Source organism: Neovison vison, chromosome 8 (genome assembly GCF_020171115.1).
Source record: "Neovison vison isolate M4711 chromosome 8, ASM_NN_V1, whole genome shotgun sequence".
NCBI lineage: Eukaryota > Metazoa > Chordata > Mammalia > Carnivora > Mustelidae > Neogale > Neogale vison.
In genome coordinates, this window is record NC_058098.1 from 121393172 (window position 1) to 121417698 (window position 24527).

The 24527-nt window shown below is 38.5% G+C and overlaps 1 protein-coding gene across 3 annotated transcripts in view; it reads right to left on the reverse strand.

Annotated features, from left to right (window-relative positions):
- The window catches only part of CLIP4 (CAP-Gly domain containing linker protein family member 4), a 67372-nt gene that overhangs the window by 26919 nt on the left and 15926 nt on the right, over positions 1-24527 (reverse strand). For all 3 annotated transcript variants that reach the window (XM_044261835.1, XM_044261837.1, XM_044261836.1), the window contains exons 4-9: positions 23828-23921; positions 22525-22686; positions 20662-20780; positions 17349-17585; positions 10392-10527; positions 4232-4372 (exon numbers count right to left, since the gene is read on the reverse strand). In XM_044261835.1, coding sequence (XP_044117770.1) covers positions 4232-4372; positions 10392-10527; positions 17349-17585; positions 20662-20780; positions 22525-22686; positions 23828-23921 — 889 coding nt within the window. The remainder of the gene's footprint in view (positions 1-4231; positions 4373-10391; positions 10528-17348; positions 17586-20661; positions 20781-22524; positions 22687-23827; positions 23922-24527) is intronic.

Here is a 24527-nt window from a genome sequence, read left to right on the forward strand (position 1 = left end):
ACTAAGGAATTCTAAATACTATAAAACAGTTAAAGCCCAGCTACCTAGCTGTCTGACTCTTCACGTACTCATTAGTGTGCCCACACAAGGCCAGCGGGCGGCGCGAAGCTCACGCAGCCGGAGGATGACCACAGCACCCGTGTCTGCAGATCAGCCACAGCAGACTTTCTGCCCGGGGAATTCTGGGTAAAAATGTTTGCCAACCGTTGTAGCCACTCGGCACGAAAGCGCCCGTCAGACAGTGAGGAGCCCCACACTCTCTGCCCTTGGCACTCTGACAATGACCGCCCGGCCATCACCACACCCCAGTGTCACAAAAAGACTCACTTTAAAAAAGGAAATGCCCGCGAGTAATGCTTGGTCTTGTGAAGACTTCTGTTTCCAGTTCTACAGAACCAGATTACTTAACTAGGAAACCTAACTGACTACGCCCACTTTTAAATTCCATCAAGGACCCATTTCGATTCTTCCTGCTTAGGAAGCAACTGAGTGAAGGACTGTTGCACTCTGAGCCTCACCAGTGTGAGCGAGACACGGTCCCCGCCTGAAAGGAGCACCTTTTCAATTCAGAATGGTGGAATGATGTGAGCATGAAGAACTAAAATATGAGGACATTTATTGATAAGCACAGCACAGAGGAAGGAGGGAATAATTGTGGTTACGAAGATAAATTAATGCCTCGCCGAGGAGATCACATTCTGTGATAGGTCCTGAAGGACAGGTAAGACTTCCAGGGCACCTGCATGGCTCAGTCAGTTAAGTGTCTGTCTCCAGCTCAGGTCATGATCTCAGGGACCTGGGATCAAGCCTCACACGGGGCTCCCACCTCAGCAAAGAGTCTGCTTCTCTCTCTCCTTCTACCACACCCACCCCTGCCATGGTCCCTCTCTCTCTTCCTCAAATAAATAAATAAAATATTTTAAAAAGAAAAGACAAGACTTCTTCCAGAGCATAGTGAAGGTAGGTATGTTCAGAAAGAACTGAAGACAGACATTCTAGATGGACAAAAAGAAAAAGAAAAATCTTAAGGACAGGGTCAGAGATAGGCAAGTAGCGTGGCTGGAATACAGAGTACTTTGGGGACTTGGGAGAAGAAAGACTGGGTAAACAGGTTAGGGAGAAATCTCAGGGAAGACGGTGCGGGATAAGGACCCGGTCCTCTTGGGAAGGAATGTGCCTCTGATGGACTTGGTGAAGGAGGGCTGGCATGAACAGAGCAGAGAATAATGTCACCCTGACAGCAAAGTTTAGAAGGAAGCGAGAGGGGCAGAAGTAGGAAGCACGGACCAGGGAGAAATTCTAACAATAGGCAGAATGAGGACCAGAGTAACAGCAGCAGGAACTGAATGGGGGGTGGGTAAGAGAGACTCTGGGCAGACACCCCACAGAGCGCATTTCTTATTTTTCAGTTTGTTTGTTTGTTTGTTTTTAATTTATTTAACAGAGAGAAACTAGGCAGAGAGGCAGGCAGAGAGAGAGGAGGAAGCAGGCTCCCTGCAGAGCAGAGAGCCCCAATGCGGGGCTCTATCCCAGGACCCTGGGATCATGACCTGGGCCGAAGGCAGAGGCTTAACCCACTGAGCCACCCAGGCGCCCCTCTTATTTTCAGTTTTAACATGTCCATTTGGTTCTTTCTTATTTGAATTTTTAACTGAGTCCCTGGAGATTCACATGCAGTTGTATAAAGTAATACAGGGAAATCTCTTACATCCTTTGCCCAATTTCCACAAAGGTAATTTTTTACATAACTATAGTATAATCCCACAAGCAGGATGCCAACATTGGTATAATCCACCAATCTTAGGTTGCCCCAGTTTTAAACCAAACTCCTCTGTGTGTCTGTGCGCGCATGCGTGTTGGCTCACACACCATTTGGTTCTTTTTTATATCCTCATTTCTCTGAACTTTCTTTCCACTTATTTCAAGAATATTAACATTAATTCTTAAAGAACATTTAATGTATTATTTAAAGTCTTTGTCTATGTCATGTCTGTGTCCTGTTAGGGTTGGCAACCTTTAATTGTCTTTTTCCTTGAGAGATGTTGAGATTTTCCTGGTTTTTCAATTTTGAGCCATTTGGGATTGTATCCTATACATTTTGAATATTACATTGTGGGACTCTAGGTCTTATTTAAGTCCTATGGAGAAAGTTCTTTGTTTTGTTTTGTTTCATTTTGTTTTACGAAGGAGTCAGCCCAATCCAGTTCAGACTAGACATCCCTACCCAACTTCTGTGCACTGTGGTTCCAATGTCAGTTCAGTTTCCAAAGCCTTTTAGGGATCTTTCCCCTATGATGTACTATCCCATTGTGCCTGGGATCTGGGTGGTGATCTACCCCAGAGGCCAAAGCCTGTGGTCAGATCCACACATGCACCACTGGAGAGCAAGCCCAGGAGTTCACACCCAACATTCTGAGATCACTTTCTTGAGCTCCCTCTTCTCCATGGTCTCCCTGCTACTTTCTTGCTCCTGGAGGCATCCGTTTCTGGTTATCTGGGCATGATGCCTAGGCTTTAGTTTCCCTGCTCAGTCATACAGTCTCCTGTATGACTCCTTGGAAACAAACAGAAGGCAAACGATTGGGGATTCCACCCACGTTCTCAGGACCATGGTTTCTCTGGTCAGAGAAAAGGGTTCCCCTCCTGTGGGGTTTCAGGTGCTTCACCACCAGAGCTGATGCACCAGGCAGGACTGCCAAGGGACCGACCGGCATGGGAATGAACCAAAGCAGGGGGGAGGGGAGTGTGGCAGGGAGACTATTATAAAAAAAGGGGTTTCTTCCATTTTCTGTCTAGTAGGAGACCCATTTCCTAATCCTTAGACCAGAAACAGAGGGCTTCTCTTTGGGCTTCCCCTCCAATAATGGCTGTGAACTTCTGGGATTCAGGTTAAAAGGATACCATTTACTAATGCATCAAAAAGTATCAACTACCTAGGAACAGACCTAAAAAAATGGTACAAAAATAGCTGTAGAGAAAATCAGAAAATCTTACTGACATTATTTTTACAGGACCCAATTAAATATAGCAATATTCCAAGCTTACAATTTAAAGACTGAATATTGTAAAGATGTCAGTTCTTCCCAAATTGACTTATGGTTTAAATGTAAAACCAATAAAACTTTAGTAGATATTTTTTTAAAGAAACTTAACAGCTTATTCTAAAATTTATATGAAAGCATGATTTATAATGATCCAAACAGGCAAGACACTGTTTAAGAATACGGTAGGAAGCTTTCCTCTACTAGATATCAAGATTTATTTGTTAAAAACCATAGTAGTTAGGAAGTATGAACTGACATAGAAATATTCAAATAGCTCAATGGAAGAGAGCAGAAAGGCCAACCAATTCTTGGACAAAGTCCTTGAATCATAGTGGAAAGCCCTTCTGCTTCAGCCACTGATACAGTAGCAAGCGCTTACTGAGCACGTATTTTGTGCGAGGAACTACTACAAAAGTACGGAATACTCTCACACTCCATTTAAAGTTTAAAATTTTGCTGAGAGGATAAAGGATCTGCACAAAATGAAGCAACTGGAGGGCAAGACCCAAACTAACAAATAATTGTGTGGTGTGGATATAAGCGTACACAAAGGTAGACGGAAGAGAGACATCAAAGTGATCTGGGTCCCCAGGGACCTTTTCTTGGAGAAGCAGCGTCGAAATAAGGAGGTAAATCACAGCGAGGGCCTCAAAAGACAGAAGTAAAATCCCTGCACTGGGAGAAACAGCAGGAGACAAAGTCTGGGGGGAAGAGGGAGGACAAGCGGCCGCGGTTTGGCCACGACATAGCCAGACCCTGGTACACACAGCAAGGGCTCGGACTGCCAGTCTAGAGAGTCAGGACTTCTTCTGATTAAAAAAAAAGTCACGAAAATTCTTGAATAGATGAGAAACATAAAGCTGGTTGTGTTGATAAGGATTTATCAGAGGTCTAAAATCGAGCATGGAGGTTAGATGAGGGGGTGAGGAAGCTATGGAGGTGGTAGGAAAGAAAGGAACAAGTGTAAAATTCTCTTGTCAGGAATCAAAATCATAAACCATGACTGACGTCTAAAAACATGTAAGATGCAGATTTTAATAATTCAGGCTCCAGAGTTCTCTAACAAAGAAGGGTGAAGCACACTAAGCATCAGGCAGTCCGCAAGGGAAATAAAAATTTTTAAAAATTAAAAAAAAAAAAAAACAAAAAACACTGAAGAAGAGATTTAACCTTCTGGTTTGACCTACCAGTGTTTACTTTTGACGTTACATGAGTTACATCAATTTTCTGGGACCTGATGAGAGCCACAGCTTTTCCAGAAGAAGTGTGTGCTATATTCTTCCTTCGATCTTTTGCCTTACTTATCTTTGAAAGCGGTGCAAAAATACCTAAGGGGGGAAGGGAGGGCTTGAGTTAGTGTGAAGCAATGAGAAGCATTTCAAATAAAGGGGCAAGTACAACCATTTAGTAACATAAATCTTTAAGTTCCTTTTTAGTGCCTACCAGGTGTCCTGTAAGGCGAGACAGGAAAAAAAGTAAGATGCAGTACTTGCCCTCAGGGAGCTTACAATCTAGCTGTCAAGAAGAACCACATACACAGCAATTTAAGAATCACATACAAGATGCATAATCAGGTATTATGTGAAATTCAGGGATAAGAGAAATGAGTGAACCTAATAGTTTTCCATCATAGTAATTTCTGATTAAGCTGTTGGCAATTGTAAATTTGTACGATCTTACCGGAAGACAAAAATTTCTAACCTAAGCCACTTTGTGGAAATAAATGATAAGGAAATAGAGATGTGTGCAAAAGTTACAAAGTTACGCTTTTATGGTATGAGGAAAAGATAGATTTCAAAAGCCAAAACAATTTCTTATTTACTACTACTATGATCCAATTACACTTTTGGAAATTAATTATGAAAAAATAATCCAAATGGAGGGAAAAGACTGTATACCTGAGTATATCATCATCACAATGTCATTCATAAGTAGGAGAAAACAAGTATGTGGCAATAGGATGAATGAATGAACTACACCCATGAACTACTACATCATCATCAATAAATAAAACCATAAAAACTGAAAATATAGAAAAGAATGAAAATTATCAAGAAAATAAAAATGAAATTATATAGTTGATTATGATCATATCATATCAGAGAAAAGTTTTATGTGTGGATGTAAGAAATACTGTAAAAAACTGAAAACCAAAACATATTTATGGGAACAATCAGATTACTCTTGAATTCTCTTTCAAATTTGTCATTAATGCATTATAATGTTGTTTAATGAATTTTTTTTTTCTTAATCTGTGCAAGGTTATATGGTTTTTCTTTCAAGGTCTTAGTAGAAAATTTCCACACAGTATTATTACACATAATATCTTCAATATTTAATATAAAGTAAATATTTAGTTCTATGACTTTAAAAGATTTCTATAATATATAAAACCCCACCTAATATAAGTTCTCATTCTTTTTGGGTTTTTTTTTAAGATTTTATTTATTTATTTTACAGAGATCACAAGTAGTCAGAGAGGCAGGCGGGGTGGGGGGCTGAGCAGAGAGCCTGATGCGGGGCTCAATCCCAGGACTCTGGGACCATGACCCGAGCCGAAGGCAGTTGCTTAACCAACTGAGCCACCCAGGCACTCCACATTCTTCCTGTTTTTTAATGAAATAAGTCATTTGGAAGATCAAAACTAAATTTAGAGCAATGACTAACTCCACCTGAAGACCAAAGTGCATGCAGAATAGGGGCTAAAGTTCCTAGTAAGTAACTCGTGCTCATCAAAGTACCGATGGGACTTTGCTCAGATCTTGACATATAATCGTAAAGCTTAACTAAAATAAACACATAGGGAAGAATTATTTTTAAATAGAAGAATAACACATTTCTAGATAAACATGGCCCCCATTTTACCACAACTCCTCCCAAAACTCCACCAAAATATTAGTAAGGAATAAAGACAATATAAACTCTGAAGAAAAAAGAAAATGATTTGAAAAGAGGGGAAAAAGTACTAAAAGCTGCTAAAGATGGGGGGGGTCAAACACGGAAGAAAGATTTTGCAACTTTTACACAGCAACACTGAGAACTCAAGATAGTAGCTGACAAACCAAGAGCCCAGAAGCCACATCCTGCCTGCCACCTCTTGTCGTCAAGTCCCAACAGCACCCAGATGTTTACACACAGTCTACCACTGCTTCTTCGCTATGACAGAACAGCTGAATACCTGAGTGAGAGACTGTGTGGCTCTTGGGGACTAAAATACTTCCTCTGGCCTTTTACAGGAAGTTTGCCAAACTCCATCACATGTCAGACCATCACCTAAATACTAAGAGAATATGAGTTCCAGCCTAACATGCCTTATCCCATCAAACTATCATATGAAGTGTGAGGGTGGAAATAAACATATTTTTGAAATGGAAAGCTTCAAAAAATTAATCTCCCATGAGCCCTTTGTCCAAAAGCTACTAGAGGATGTACTTCACCAAAACAAAGAGGCAAACCAAGAGAAAAAATGACTTAGAATAATGAAGGGGCCCAATCTTCCTCCTCATAATATGAAGACAGTAGAGGTTTAAAATTGGCAAAACCAGGGGCGCCTGGGTGGCTCAGTGGGCTAAAGCCTCTGCCTTCGGCTCAGGTCATGATCCCGGAGTCCTGGAATCGAGCCCCTCATTGGGCTCTCTGCTCAGCAGGGAGCCTACTTCCTCTTCTCTCTCTCTCTCTGCTGGCCTCTCCACCTACTTGTGATCTCTGTCAAATAAATAAATAAAATCTTAAAAAAAAAAAAAACTGGAAAAATCAGGGGTGCCTGGCTGGCTCAGTCAGTAGAGCATGTGACTCTTGATCTCTGGGTTGTGAGCTCAAGCCCCAAGTCAGGCATGGAGATTACTTAAAAACAAAATCTTTTAGGGGCACCTGGGTGGTTTAGTCTGTTAAGCATCTACCTTCAGCTTAGGTCATGATCCCAGGGTCCTGGGATTAAACCCTGCATTGGGCTCCCTGCTCTGCTTCTCCCTCTGTCCCTCCTCCTCACTTGTACAAGCTCTCTCTCTCTCAAGTAAATAAATAAAATATTTTTTTAAAAACCCTTTATTTAAAAAATAAAAAAACCTTTAAAAGAATAAAAATAAAATTGGAAAAATCAAGAGAGATTCTTGTATTATTTACAAATATAAATATTAATATCAGAAGATACAACTAAGACATTGAAATGGTTTGCCTCAACAGGGCAGGACTCAGGGTCAGGGAAGGGCAAGCCAGGGAAGGATTTAACTAATGTTTTTTATAAACCTTATGATACAATTTGACTTACATATTCACTTTGGTAATAATTAAAACACATAAAAATGGTATTGCCAAGTATTAAAATTTATTATAAAAATTTTCATAATTGCTAAACTTAGAAGCAACCAAGATATCCTTTAGTAGATGAATGGGTAAATAAATTGTAGTACATCCAGACACTGGACTATTATTCAGGGCTAAAAAGACATGAGCTATCAAGCCATGAAAAGACATGACGAAAACTAAAATGCAAATTACACAGGGAAAGAAGCCAGTTTGAAGAGGTCAGGTTAGCACTACAGAATTCCAACGATAGGACAGTCTGGAAAAGACAAAACTAAGAAGACAGTAAAAAGACCAGTGGCTGCAAGGAGTTGAGCAGGGAGGGGAGGAACAGGAAGAGCACAGAGGATTCTCAGGGCAGTGACAAAACTCTGTACGATACTGTAGTGATAGAGAGATGTCATTCAACACTTGTCCTAACCCACAGAACATTCACCACTAAGAGTGAACCCCAGTGTAAACTTTGGACTCTGATGATGACGAGTCAGTGTAGGTTCCTCTGTGTTAAGAAGTGTACCCTCCCGTAAAGGGACACTGATAATGGGAGTGGCTCTGCATGCATGGAAATAGAGAATACAAAGGAAATCTCTGCACCTTCTTCTCAATTTTGTTTTGAACCTAAGGAGCTCTAAAAAAAAAAAAAAAGTCTAAAAATTATAAAACTTCTACAATTGAAAAAGTCTAACATGGATGAGAATCAACAGATCAGATGTACAAAATAATACTGAAACAGACTACAGCATTTATAAGAATTTATAATAAAGGAAGCACAACAAGCCAAAGGAAAAACAATATGGGGGGGTAGAAATCTATTGCTGAGAAGAGACAAATTCTTTGGTTTCTGCTTAGGGCAACTCTCATTTTTCCGTAATCCAACACATGATCCTTGCCCCCACCCCCAAAACTTGGCTTTAAGCATGTGAAAGGGACAGAAACATGTCCTTGGGGCATCCAGGTTTGTCCCCATCAAGCATGGACGGCCTTGGGATGATGAGATTTGGGGGGCAACATACATTCTGCTACCCGCTAAGCCTTTCCCGTGACTCTGACATGCGCCCTGTATGTTGTTAGCAGTTTTGATCCTTCTCTCAGTCTGCCTGACAGCTGCCACAATTAGCTAATGCAGGAAAGTTAAAATCAAATTCTTAACTTAATTCCACACAGCCACCCAGATATATGGCAAATGGGTTAAATAATTAAGTGTTAAAAATTAAAACATTCAAAAGAATAAAATATAGTTTTAAATTAATCCTTGAATTAGAAAGAACTATCTAAGCATAAAAACAATGTTAAGAAATCATAAAGAAAAGTCTTTTAACTACATAAAACTCTATGCCAAAACACTGCAAATAAAGTTCAAAGGCAAATGACAAACTGAGCAAAATATCATGTGGAAACTGTAAGTTTAACATCTTAAATATGTATTTGTATTTCTAAAGTTTTGAAAAACCCACTAATCTCAATTATTTCATTAGCATGTAATATGAACAATTATTTCTTAGCAATTGCCAGGATAACACACAAACACATATACAGAATATATATATGTTAATATGCATAAGATATTAATATGCATGTATATGTTAATGTGTATATTAACATATATATTGTGTATATATACAAATATATATATTGTATAATATATGCATATTAACATATATATAACACAAAACATTTTAAGTGTTTTATTTCACCACAATCAGAGAAATATGAATCCAAACAAATTTTTACCCATCAAATTAAAGAAAATGGAGCCATTAAAAATCACATTTTTAAACAGTATTTAATGATTTGGAGAAATTATAATAGCATGTCAAGTAAAAATACAAAATATATAACCATATATCAACCAAATTTTGCAAAAAGTAGTAAGCAGAAGAAACATACGGGTGATTTTTATTTTCTTCTTTTAAACTTTTTTATGGTTTTCACATTTTATACAATAAATATTTTTATAGACAAAAAAATGATGCTCCATCTTAAGTGTATGACAAAAGGAAACTGATAATTTTGATAAATTTAGAACAACTAGCAAATAGCTACCATTTGTTGAGTACTTAACAGGGAATTAAGCACTGTTCAAGGTGATTTATACATTTATCAACACATTTAATCGTCATACAAACTCTTGAGGTATTACTGGCCCCATTTTACAGAAGGCAAACTTCTATAGGAGAGGCACAAGAAGAGAATTAAGATCACATAACTGGTAGGTGGAGAGGCTGATTCACACCCAAGCAAGGACTTCAGCATGAGACCAGAGGACCATCTGTGGAGCTACAACTGAAATACTATGCAACCAGGGAAGTTAATGTTCTAGAAGAATATTTCATGGCAAGGAAAAACAGTCACAACATAGCAAGTGACAAACAAATTTAATTCAATATGTCAAGGAGTCTGTCTGTGTGTATGTATATGAGAGAGAGAAAGAATATGAATTTAAAGAAATGTCTTGTCAGAAAGAGAATCATCCCACCTCAGAATATAGTTATAAAGTTTGCTTCACTTGCTTTTCCAAGTGTTCAAGCTTTTCAACCCCCAGAGTTCTGTACTTCCTTGATAACAAAGTCGCTCCCTCAGTCACGACAGCCCCTGAGCAGGACTTATGGAAGGTCACGGAACCCGATGTACTCTTGCGGAGTCACCAACTCCCAATCACCATACTGCTCACAGCAGGGAAAGAGCAGCCCTTTCATTAACTACATAGATAACCAGGAGAAAAGCTCTACTTAAAAACAATTGAAGAGTAGGGATGTCTGGGTGGCCCAGTTGGTTAACCTTGGTTAAGCATCCAGCTCTTCATTTCAGCTCAGATCATGAACTCAGGGTCGTGAGATTAAACTCCACATTGGGCTCCAGGCTCTGTGAGGAGTCTGCTTGGGGTTTTCTCTCCCCTCTCCCTCTGCCCCTCCCACTGATCATGCTCTCTGTTCTCCAAATAAATAAATAAAAATCTTTTTTTAAAAACATAAAAATAAAAATAAATAAAAGTAAATTTGATTATCTTAAACTAATTCTCATTAAGTTAGATAGTATCTATCTTACCATATTTGGGGGCACATTTAAAGTACTGGATTTTCCCAACACTTCCATTGTTTTTCCCTTCTGGTTCATCCAGCTCAATGCCAGCCCACTGCCCACTTGCAAATTCAGTTGTTCCACAAAATCTTAATGTCCCAACCTAAAGAAAACATAAATCAGAATAAATTTTGAGGATTACTGCTAGTAATTCTAAATGTGCCACTCTTGCAACTTTACCAGGGAAGTTTTTAAAAACCATTCTCTCTATTTAGACTTTAGAAGAGAAATATTACCAGGGATAAAAAGAGGTATTATATAATGAGAAGAGTCAATTCACCAAAAAGAATCCTAAATCTGTATGCACCTAACAACTCATTTTAGAAAATCTCCAAGCATTTGGAAATTGAAAAATATACTGCCAAATAACCCATGGTGAAAGAGAAATTTAAAAACATTTTAAATTGAGTGAAAATGAAAACATAATATACAAAAATTTATAGGATGCAGCAAAAGCAGTGCTTAGAGGAAAATTTATAGCATGAAACACTTGTATTAGAGAAGGTCTCAAGTCAATGATCTAAAATTTCATTTAAAGAAACTAGAAAGTGAAGACCCAAAGCAAGCAGAAGAGAAAGAGTAAAGATAAGAAATTACAGGGTACCTGGGTGGCTCAGTCAGTTAAGTGTCTGCATTCAGCTCAGGACATGATCCTGGGCTCCTGGGATCAAGCTCCACAGGCTCCCTGCTATGCAGTGAGCCTGCTTCTCCCTCTCCCTCTGCCCCACCCCCAGCTCATGCTCTCTCTCACTCTCTCAATCTCATAAATAAATAAAATCTTTTAAAAAAAAAAAGGTAAGAAATTGAGAGCAGAAAAAATAGAGAAAATCAATGAAAACAAAAACTGGTTCTTCATAAGGAAGGTAAGATTGATAAACGTATAGCTAGGGACCAAGAAAACAAACGAGGGAGAAGACTGAACTGCACACATCATGAATGAAAACAGGACATCATGACATTCCTTCAGTCATTTATTTTTATTTTTTTTAAAGATTTTGTTTATTATTTATTTGACAGACAGAGATCACAAGTAGGCAGAGAAGCAGGCAGGGAGAGAGGGGGAAACAGGCTCCCCGTTGAGCAGAGAGCCCGATGCGGGGCTCGATCCCAGGACCCTGGGATCATGACCTGAGCCGAAAGCAGAGGCTTTAACCCACTGAGCCACCCAGGTGCCTCTCCTTCAGTCATTTAAAACATGGTAAGAAAATACTTTGAATGATCCTGTGCCTATAAATTTAACAAATGAGATAAAAAGTTCCAACTCCTAGAAAGATGCAAACTGTCAAAGCTCACACCTGGATTATAGTTAAAAACCTTCTAAAAAACAAAAACAACAACAAACCCTTCAGAACCTTATGGACTTACTGGTGGATTCTACCAAAGAATTTAAAGGAAGAGTAATCATCACTACACAAACCTAGTATATAAAAGTGGAAGAACTAATTCTCAACTCATCCCCAGTATTACCTTGATACCGAAACCAGACACAAAGATCCTCAACAAAATAAAAGCAAATTAAATCCAGCAATATATAGAAAAATGAAATCCAGCATCGTGGCCAAGTAAGGTTTGTCATGAGAAAGCAAGATTAATTCAATGGTTGAGAATTAATCAATATAATTTATTATATCATCCACATACTAAAAGGGTGGAAGAAACTTACTCTCAACATATGCAGGAAAGTCTTTAACAAATTTCAAAATCCTTTCATAATAATAATTTTTTTTAAAAAATTCTCAGCAAACCAGGATTAGACAGGAACTTCTAGAACTTAATAAATTAAGATACTCACAAAATCTATAGCTAACAATTAAAGGCTTAACACTTAACAATGAAAGGCTGAGTGCTTTCTCCTTAATATTGGGAGCAGGACAAGTTTATCAACTCTTAGTACTTCTATTCATCATTAGACCAGAGGTCCTAGGCAATGAAATTAGGCAAGAAAAACAAATGAAAGGCATACAGATTGGAAAGAAATAAAACTGTCTCTACTCACAGACAACATGATTATTTACATATGATATCCCACACAAACAAAAAAGCCAAGAGAATTAATAAATTTAGCAAGGTTATAAGATATATGGTCAATATACAAAAATCAACTATATTTTTATGTGAAATTTCCAAAACACCACTATTTACAATAGCACCAAAGATCATGAAAAACCTTGGCATAAATATAACAAAGCATAGCAATATCTAAGATATACTTAAAATACGATTGGCAAGAAAGAAGTCAAACTTTCATTATTTGCAGACATGTTACTCTACGTAGAAAACCCAAAAAAAGACTCCACCGAAAAAACTGCTAGAACTCATACATGAGTTCAGCAAAGTTGCAGGATACAAAATCAATGTGCATAAATCTGTTGCATTTTTATACACAAGTAACGAAGCAGCAGCAAAGGAAATCAAGGAATTGATTCCATTTGCAATTGCACAAAAACAATAAGATACCTAGGAATAAATCTAACTAAAGAGTTAAAATATCTGTACTCTGAAAACTATAGAATACTTATGAAAGAAATTGACAAGGACACAAAGAAATGGAAAAGCATTCCTTGTTCATGGATTAGAAGAACAAATATTGTTGAAATGTCTATACTAGGGACACCTGGGTGGCTCAGTCAGTTAAGTGTCTGCCTTTGGCTTAAGTCATGATCCCAGGGTCCTGGAATCGAGTCCCACATTAGACTCCCAGCTCCACGGGGAGCTTGCTTCTCTCTCTACCCTTTACCCCACTCATCCTCTCTCTCAAATAAATAAATAAAATCTTTGGCAAACAAAAATTTAAAAAAACGTCTAGGGGTGCCTGGGTGGCTCAGTTGGTTAAGCTGCTGCCTTTGGCTCAGGTCGTTAACCCAGGGTCCTGGGATCAAGTGCTGCATCGGACTCCCTGCTCAGCAGAGAGCCTGCATCTCTCTCTCTCCCTCTACCTGCTGCTCTGCTTACTTGGGCTCTCTATCTCTCTGTCAAATAAATAAATAAAAATCTTTAAAAAAAAATGTCTATACTACCTCAAGCAGTCGACACATTTAATGCAATCTCTACCAAACTACCACCAGCATTTTTCACAGAGCTGGAACAAACACTCCTAAAATTTGTATAGAACCACAAAAGACCCTAAATAGCCAAAAGCAATTCTGAAAAAGAAAATCAGAACTGGAGGAATCACAATTCCAGATTTCAAGCCACATTACAAAACTAATCATCAAGACAGTATGGTACTGGCATAAAAACAGGACACATAGGTCAATGGAAAAGAATAGAGAGCCCAGAAATGAACCCACAACTATATGGTCAACCAATTTTAAACAAAGCAGGAAAGAATATCCAATGGAAAAAAGACAGTTTCTCCAACAAATGATGTTGGAGAAAATGGACAGCTACATGCAGAAGAAGGAAACTAGACCACGTTCTTACACCATACAAAAAAATTAATTAAAAATGGATAAAAGATCTTAACATGAAACAGGAAACTATCAAAATTCCAGAGAACACAAGCAGAAACATCTTTGCCCTCGGTCATAGCAACTTCTTACTAGACACGTCACAACAGGCAAGGGAAACAAAAGAAAAAATGAACTATTGGGACTTCGTCAAGAATAAAAGCTTCTGTCTGCACAGCAAAAAAAATAATAATAATAACAAAAAAAAACAATCAACAAAACTAAAAGGCAGAATGGGAGAAGATATTTGCAAAGGTGACATATCAGATAAAGGGCTAGTAACCAAAATATATAAAGAATACATCAAACTCAACCCCCAAAAAAACAAATAACCCAGTTAAGAAATGAGCAGATGACATGAATAGATACTTTTCCAAAGAAGACATCCAGATCACTAACGGACACATGAAAAGAAGCCCAACATCACTCATCATCAGGGAAAGACAAATCAAAACCATGACGAGATACCACCTCACACCTGTCAGAAGGCTAAAATTAATAGCACAAGGGACGCCTGGGTGGCGCAGTTGGTTGAACGACTGCCTCCGGCTCAGGGCGTGATCCTGGAGTCCCGGGATCGAGTCCCACATCAGGCTCCCAGCTCCATGGGGAGTCTGCTTCGCTCTCTGACCTTCTCCTCGCTCATTCTCTCTCTCACTGTCTCTCTCTCTCAAATAAATAAAATAAAATCTTTAAAAAATTAAAAAAAAAATAATAAAAATAAATAAATAAAAAAAATAATAAAATTAATAGCACAAAAACAACAGGTGTTGATGAGCATGGGGAGAAAGGAGATCCCTCTTGTACAGCTGGTGGGAACGCAAACTGATGCAGCCACTCTGAAAAACAGCATGGAAGTTCCTCAAAAGTTTAAAAATAGAAACACCCTACAATCCATCAATTGCACTACCAGGGATTTACCTAAAGATACAAAAACACTGATCTGAAGGGATACATGCACCCCAATGTTTACAACAGCGTTATTAACAATAGCCAAACCATGGAGAGAGCCCGAATGTCTACCAACCAATGAATGGGTAAAGAAGATGTGGAATATAACTCAGCCCTAAAAAAATGAAATCTTGTCATTTGCAGTGATGTGGATGGAGCTAGAGTGTATCGTGCTAAGTGAAATAAGTCAGAGAAAAACAAATACTATATGATCTCACTCATATGTGGAATTTAAGAAAGAAAACAGATGAACATATAGGAAGGGGGAAAAGAAAAAAAAGAGAAGGAAACAAGTCATTAGAGATTCTTAATGCTAGAGAACAAACTGAGGGTTGATGGAGAGAGATGGGGATGGGCTAGATGGGCTTTAAGGAGGGCACGTGTTATGATGAGCACTAGGTGTATGTAAGTGATGAATCACTGAATTCTACCTTCAGAAACCAGTATTGTACTGTATGTTAACTACCTGAAGTTTAAATAGATAAATGTATAAAAATACAAAACTGACGAAACAAATCAAAAACCTACTAAACAGAGATGTATTGCAACTTGCGGTCTTTTTTATTTTATTTATTTATTTTAGAGAAAGAGAGTGAGCACAAGCAGGGAGAGGGAAGAAGGAAAGGAAAAGAGAGAATCTCAAGCAGACTCCATGCTGATTACAGAGCCCAACACTGAGCTCAATCCCATGACCCTGACCCTGAGATCATGACCCAAGCTGAAATCAAGAGTCAGTTACCTAACCAACTGAGCCCACACAGGAGCCCCGATTACGCTTGGGTTTAAAGACTCCATATCTTCAAGATATCTGTTCTCCTCAACTGATCTATGTCAATACGACTTCATTCAAAATCCCAGCAGGATTTTTTGCATCATTTAAGATCCATAAGCTGATTCTACAATGTATATGGAAGGACAAAGAAACAAAAAACAAACAAAACAAAACAAAAAAAAAACCTTGAAGGCCTGATGTCATGTGATTGCAAGATTTACCATAAAGCTACAGCAATCATGACAGACTAGTACTGAAGAAAGGGTAATCATTAGATCCACAGAGTAGAATAAAATCCAGAAATACACCCATACACCTAAGGTCAGATGACAAAGGGGAAAGGGTGATTTAAGAGACAAATAACGGTGTTTTCAAAATATGGTGATGGAACAAATAAGTAATCAGATGCAAAAAAAGAGAGAGAAACTCTATCTATACGTAGTATTCTGTATAAAAGTTAATTCAAAATTGAATATAAAACTAAATGTAAAACCTGGAAGTATAAACTTCTGGGAGAAAATCTATGTACTGTATCTTCTACTGTCCTATGACACTATAGAAAATTTCTTAGCTATGCTAAACACACAATCCATATAAGAAAAAGTTGATAAAATGGGCTTCATCAAAATTTCAAACTTCTACTTTTTGAAAGAAATTCCTAAAAGGATGACAAGGCAAGCAACAGAGTGAGAGAAAGCAGGACGGAAACAAGACTGTCCTTGTGACGATCAGGTTAAACCCAGCTGACTGGGACAAACACACTCATTATACCTTCTGTTTTTGTGCAGCTTCAAATTACCCAAAATGAAAACAACAGAATAACTCTTCTAAACATCCATTCTGAGACACAGGACAGGAATTCTGAAAAGGCTGAATATTAACCCCAAGTTAAAAAAAAAAAAAAAAAAAAGCTAACAAATGTCCAAATGTCCTAGGAATATATTCTTTTGGAAGCTGGTAACTGTCACTCTCAATCATTTGTCTGGAGTTTACCTTCCTTTCTCAAGCAATTTTCTCAGTAAATCAAGCTTCCAGATTTGGGTATTTTTTGCAAGACTCATGTCACCCTCCCCACAAGCCCACCCAAATATTTACACATAACTGAGTTAGGAAACAGGAACTCCCTGGTCCCTTCTCCATACCCAGCTCCCTATTAACCCTAAAGCTAAAGAAAATGAAACAGCCATTCCCTGAGGTATTTAAAAAAAAAAAAAAAAAAAAAAAAGAATGGCTGGCAACAAGACAGCACCATAAGGACACTGAGACTTTGGAGAAAAAGAGGCATCTGGAGCATCTTCAGTAGGCCGGGGGCTGGGGCCTCTTTTTCATTTCCACATACATTTTTATTATGACTTTAAAATAACAACTAAGGTTTCTCTATCTATAGGATCTCAAGGCCAAATATCCATGTATGGTAGAGTCTCCTTTGCTCCATTTCCTGCTGGTAGCTGTAGTGGGGAAACCCCCTGGGGGCAGCAGGGGGGCTGCAGGAAAGCCCTCCAGGCTCAGCGAAGTCTCAGCTCGGGCCTCCAAATGCACTCAGCAGCCCTGCTGAACCCCACTGTCCCACCCAGCAGAGGGGCCTTCAGTATTCCGTCCGGGGGTAAGCCTGCCCCTCAGTTTTGCCATTGCCATTAAGTCTGTTCCTATTTGCACACTGCACTTTTCCTAAAAACTCAAAACTCTGGCCACACTGTATGGCCACACTGTGACCTCGGCCACAGCCGCAGAGACAGTGGTTACTTCCTGTACCTTCTGTCCTGCGATAATGACACGATCCCCCAACTTCAGACCTAGAGACGAGAGCATCGCCTTGCTGGTGACGCGGTCACAGTTCGGAAGCAGGGGCTTTGAAATGTCACACGACAGGGGCGCCGCGTCTAACAGCATCTGCTTGATTTCTTTAGCAGTTGCCGCGGCATCGGCCATCTCTAATGGCATTTCCACTGGGTCCGGGACCACGTCAGCAGGGATCTGTCCTTTGTCATTCTGCAAATACACAGAAGAGAACATTTTTACTCCATATCACTTAGAGCTCTACACAGTCATACAGTTATTGAAATAAAAAATAAAAGTGGAAAAAAACTTGAGCTCAATTCATTCACTGTGTCATCAAACTATTTACTGAACATTGACAACGTGCCAGGGGCCGTCCCAAATGCTCCGGATGCCCCAGCGAGGAGAAAAAGCCCTGTCCTCAGAGAGCACGCCGTCTGGTGGGAGAGACAAACCACACACAAACGAGTGAGAGAGACGGTCCATCCAGTGGTTAAAAAGTGGCAGAGAGAGAAGCAGTTCCGAGAAGGGAAGGAGAGACCACCAGGAGGGTGGCATCTAGGCACGCAGCACGGCCAGGGAGGGACGCCTGGGGAGCTCCGTGCAGGCAGCTGGTTGGGGAAGGTGGCCCCGGCTCGAAGCGTGAATGCTGGAGCTCGTGAGTGGATGGCATCCCTGGCCACGCGGGTGTAGACACAGAAGTCACAGCACTGACTGGCCTCCCAACACCAGGTCCAAGATTCTGCCGCCTCGGCCGTGTGACCTCACCCACCCTGTCCACACAGGGAGTGACTCAGATTTCAGGAACAGAAACTACAGTTTCAGTACTTCTAAAGTGTGGACTATAATCAAGAAAACATGCCTGGTCTCACTATAAAGGACAGACTGCCTCCTTGGATTTAATGCTCCAACAAGACAAAATGGTCAGTTACAAGCCCACTAACATCTGCGTGGTGTTTCTATAACCAAATCCTATCATCTAAATTGTCTCATTTGATTCTCACGTCCAGAAAAAGCTTACGAATAAGACAGATAAAAATTCATGCCGACAGTATTTATTGTAGTAGAAGCTACAATAACCGACTGAACAAGTAAAATATGACTAGCATTTCTAGTTTGCCAATTAGAGAAATTCAGCAAGGAAAGTTAATGACGTCTTCCAAGTCATTTATAGGATTCCTGGCAGATGGGACATCGGAAGCCATGTCTGGGACCTGCTACACTCAGCCCTCCTCCTACTTAGGGCTATCCTTCCCTCAAACACGGAATCTCTCTTTATGTTCCTTAACAACAACAACAAAAAAAAATTAGATGTTACGGGAGAGTTTCCAGACTGTAATCTTCTTTTAATATGATTAACTGAGATTTCCTGTGCTGAGAAACTTCTTTTCCTTATCTTCTCTGCTGACAACGACCTTCAAATGATCCATATGGATGAAATAACGAGGCTTTTAGAACACACTTAGTTTGTGAATGCCTCACAGTTTTTGTTTTAAAATTCAAGTCAGCTTGGTCCTAAGTAAAAACATGGCGGGGAGACACGTCATCAAATTTCTGGGATGGTGATGGGGCTGTTTTAAAGAATTTCAGATTTTAAAGAAAATATACAAAATATAATAAAGGTATGTATAGCAATTACATGTGCTCTTGATAAAAAGGGGGGAGGAGTTTTTTTAAACCTTGTACTGATGCGTTGTACGCTATACTGACAAAGACTATTTTACTTTAGGTTTTTAAGCCCTCACCCTTCTAGAGTAAGTCACACACTTATGTTAATTCCGATAAAATTTGGCAACTAAAATTCCCGTTAAAAAATTATAATAAAAATTTAAAAATGATGATGTCATGCTAACATAAGAAGGCTTGCTCATGATTAATTACAGAATTCCAATTTCTTCTAAAATTGTGGGTACCAGAGTATGAGCCAAGGGCTACTGCTGACCCACATGTTGGCTGCTTTTCTTTTGTTGTTAAGTATTAACCATCAAAATACAATAATTTATTACTGTTTCTGGCTTGAATTGGACATTTACCTCAATGACATGCCTCACTGCATTTTACTAGATTCAAAATAGTCTCTCCACTAAGGAGGTTTTGTCAACAGTCATACTAGGAAAAATAAAAATATATCACCTTCACATTCCAGACAAATTGGGGGATCAGCTCCTAGCCTTGGTGAATGCTAGCCTCCTCTCTGCCTAAAAGGCTTTTCAGACCTCCCTCCTCTAACTATGTTTCAGACCTCCCTCCTCCAACTGTGTTTAGGTGCCCAATGTCACCTTTGCCAGAAAGACTTAGAGAGATGCCCCTCATCTGTGCCCACCCCCACATCGTAACCCATTGAATGTCAATGCACAACAGTAAAACTACTTGTCCATCCTCCCCTCTAGACTATATTCTCTTTGGGGACAAAGACTTTTATTTATTGTATTCTCCCCGTGCCCAAGAAATAACAGGGAAGGAGAGAGGGGGAGTGGGGTAAAGATAGAGGGAAGAAGGGTTAATTAACTAATGATGGGGGTAAAACAGAAGGAACAGCGGCAGGAAGAAGCCAGGAGGAGAGGGGAAACTAGAAAGCGGAGAGGAGAGGACAAGGTGGGGAGGGAAGAGGCTTTTTCAAACACTGCCCCCCTCCCTTCCCTTCAAAGGATGGCCCAGACCCAGTTAAAAATCCCTGCCAGAGGAAGTCACTGCTATTCATGTTGAGGAAAAGAACAGTGACAGCCACTCTGTAAAGACAATAAAGTACCAGAAGGCTTGAAGATTATGAAATTCAATCCTGTGTGTTAACTTCGTAAATTTACTAATTTACATGATTACCATGAAAAAATTCATTTTTCCTTTAAGTTTTAAAGGTTTACTATACTCCTAAATGTGCATTTTCAAAAATTTTCTGGAATAAAATTTCTTTCCAAAAGAATTAAAATATGATTTAATATAAAACTTTCACTATAACATATGCATTTTAATTTGATAGTTAATTCTTTATAAATATATCAAAAAACTAAATGAAAACAAACTCAAAGACGATGACACATTGCAGAACATTTTACCTCACTGAATGAAAGGACATTTTATAGAACTTATCAGGATAAGGGGACTGAAATTCACTGCTATGCCTTATATTTATTGGAGATAAAGTTCCATTGCTCTTTCTTCGCAGCACAGAAACATAAACTCTTTACTCGTATGAGTTCCATAACAACACCCAGATTCAACTCTTTCCTGGAAGATAATGTTAGACATTTTAACTCTTTAAATATTTTTCACTTTTAATTTAACCTCTTACCCTAAATGCTGGATTTGCTCCAAGCTCCAACAAGCATCTCACAGTACTTGCGCACAAGTTATAAGCAGCGATGTGCAGAGCTGTCCCAAAATGAAAGTCACTGCAAGTGGCATCTACATCTGCAATTAAACACCGCCAAGTATATTAACTAAAAATTTAAATTTAGCTATGATCATCTAAAAGGAGACAGGTGGAATTGGGGTTTTTTTTCTGGCTGGGGTGGGGAGGGAGAACTCAACCCCACCCACTAGAAGCACCATTTCACAATGGAACCAAATCTTCATATTACAATCTGGTTAACCAAAATTTTCTCAGTACAATAAAATTTCATTATAACATGGGCTGGTATTATCATAGATTTTCCAGCTATCACAAACTAAACTCTATAAATTATATTTAAAATGAATAAATGGCAATAATTCATGTTTGTAAACCTACCGATCTTAACACAGTCTCTCATGAGCCTCTTGCATATATGTTGTGACAGCTACAATGAGGTAGTAAGGTGTAGGTCAGGAACCAGCCCATAGGCAAACACAACTCACCATCCACTTTTATAAACAGTGTTTTATTGGAACATAGCCACAAATATGTATTTACATATTCTCTACGGCTAGCTTCCTGATGTAACTGCAAAATCAAGTAGCTGCAGTGGTCCACAAAGCTGACAGTATTTCCTACTGGCCCTTCACATAAAATGTAGTAGGTAAAACAATGCAGAATTTTCAAATTGGGAATAAGTTAAAGACTAATTAAATGTACAAATCCTCTTAAATCATATTCATTTGTAATACTGTATTCAACAAATGAATTTGGACTTCATGGTAGGAAAAAAGAATCTTGCAATTCTAAGGACATTTTAATAACTTTCAATAATTTTAATAACTTTCAATAAATCAACAGCATCTAAGATGATATTCTTAGATACAAGAAATCTTCCAGATTTGGGAATCCCATTTTGCATAAGTTTGATAACCAGGGTTTAATATACCTGGTTCTACTAATTCTACTTTAATCTAAACCACACCGCCCCACACGAACTACCTACAATTGCAAACAACTAAAACATGCTCAGGACAAAACTTCTTGAGTTATTAAAGACACTGTAAAATGAAAAGAGGCTTTCTTCCAAACATCAGTCAAAAATTAGAAGGTAAAAGTTAAAGATAAAATGGAAGACTATACAAAGCAGAGTGAGAAACAAACATTCTGGGAAATTTACCTACTGAATTGTTACTAAAACCAGTCTTCTATGAATATGGATAACACCGGACACCACTCACCTTTAACTTAGAGTAATACTACTGCATTTGCTCTCAGATTTTTCTCAATAGAAAACTTACCCACTGAGAGGACCAGAGAGAAAGTCAAAACACCAGCACTGTAATAGAGACTGTCTGATACTCAATTTTAGGATATTACCATCAAAATAGAAGAGGGGTGGAAACCTGAATTTGTATCCTTCTTTAATCAGAGAATTTCAGAACCAAATGCCATCTAAAACACGTTTTATGATTTCGGTGCTTAGGACTGAAAGCTTTGTTGTTCTATTTCTGGCTACCCAAGACAAAAGAATTATATAGCACATAGATTCAATTACACTTCATAAAATCCATGTTATATGGGGAATTTGCAGAGATATAAAAACCCAGAGAACACTGTCTTACTTTGTAACTCTTTATACTAAACCCTTTGTTTAACAACAGCAATTAATCTTTAATAAAGATATTAAATTATTCCTGATAAAAAAATGGTCATATGGAACAAGATGGATTAGAAGCAGAAATCTCTTTGAATTTTAATTTTTATGCCACTAATAAAGTGTCAACTAATAACATCAAATGGTGAGCTTACAGTACTTGCCTTTTGGTTTAGATGTCTTCAAAATCACTTTTATAAGCTCAGGGACATCAAAATAAGCAGCATAGTGCAAAGCATTCATATTTGTCCAGCGACTCCGTAAACTAACATCTGCTCCCAGATCAATAAGTTGAGTTGCAAATTTTACAGCTGTATCAACATCACCTAAAGAAAGTTTTCTATATTATTTTTCTCCAGTATAACCTGAAGTCCCAATGGATAGCTAGCTACTACCTTATTTGAAAAGCCAGAGCAAATAGCATACTGAATCAACATACACACCTCAAAAATTTCACTTACAAGGAATTTTTTCTAAAAAAAACCATACCAGAGATATGGATAAACACTCAGTTGTAAAGATGTTCATCACAGTACTTTGTATTTGGAATAAAATTTTGAAACTAAACTACTTTATAAATAAATAGACTATTTTGTTCTAAAATAAAATTCTAAAAGTACAATAATATGAAATTGGTTAAATCATAAGTGATTCACATACTAGGATACTATAAAGCCAATAAAAGCAATGCCCAGACCAGTGCTACTCAGCGTGCTCTGGGCACCACTACCAGCCCCAAACTGCCGTTTCTCTGTCCTTTGGATAACCCTTTTCTTTTTCCCAATGCAATAATTTCTTCAGAATATATGAATTAAAGTGTAATATTATGCCATCTGAAAAACAATTAGGCTTGTATTTTAAGTCTTTGATTTTTCTTATTATAATTTCATTTGTTTTTGTTTTTGTTTTACAAAAATCAGTCCATGATGGCTTGTAAGAAAAAAGTCCTTCACTGTTAAAAGCTTCTTAAGAAGCATTTATCGGACTACTGAAACAGGGAGAGATACTCACAATACATAGTTAAGTAACAGAGGCAGGTTTACACATTGGTGAAGCACAGAACACCAATCTGGGAAAACATGCATAATTTATGTATATAGGAATACTCCTTGGGCCTGAAAACTGGGGTCTGTGAGGACTGGGATGCTTGGAAAACAGCTTGGATTGTCTAACCTTGCTGTAAACTCTCAGGAATGTTCTAGAGCGCTACCAGTTACTCTCACCTACTGAGAATGCAGCTATGAAGCCTGCTCTAGAAAAGCTGGGAGGTGTCAGGAGACTAGAAAGACTGCCACCCCTGAGAAAAGTGGGGGAAGAGAACACAGTTTTGGGGAGGACCCAACTGTATGCTTGCCTGTTCAGGGGACGTTATTATCAGCAGCTAGGTGCCCTCCCAGGGACTCTGGTGGCATAACACAGCTTATACAAACACAAACACAGCCACTAGCTGATTCACCACACACTTACCAATGCCGTGAGCTCCAGATTTGCAAGTGTAATGTAAGAGAGTCATATCCGTCAGTCCGTCTCTGTCATTCACATTGCAGCCTCTCTTAAGAATCTGAGGAAACCAAGAAGATGTGACAACATGATGACTGAACACTGATTTCAAACCCACGCTGGGAACCAAGTTAATCCATCCTATCAGAATTAGTTCTCGATAAAATGAGTAGCTAGAACTGGCTTCTCTTAAGGATAAATTTTAAATTCTATATCCAATAGCAATAATGAAAATAATTTGTCACTAGACTGAAGGAAATTCTTAAAAACCATTTCCAGGTAATCTGGCACTCTAAGTATGTCCCTTAGCCTCTCAAGGGATAAGCAAAATTTTCATTCTAATGTGTGTAATGGTATTTGAAAAAATATGTAAGCTCTCTCTTCTTACATGACAATATGCAGGTCAAAAAACCCAATTATTCTTTCTTGCCTCCTTCAAAAAATCAAACATTTTTGAAAACTATATTGAAGCCTACATCTTTACCAGACCACCCAAAAGTATGGAAAAAACATGTTGGTAATCAAATCTTCTCATGAAATGTATTTTTTAAAGTCTACAGAATAAAGGTGTTCAAAGAAGGGAAGTATGGAAAACCAAGAGTCTCTAACATCAGAACTCTAGGCATAAGCAAGTGAGGAGCATGAGGGAACAATGGAAAGAAGGAAC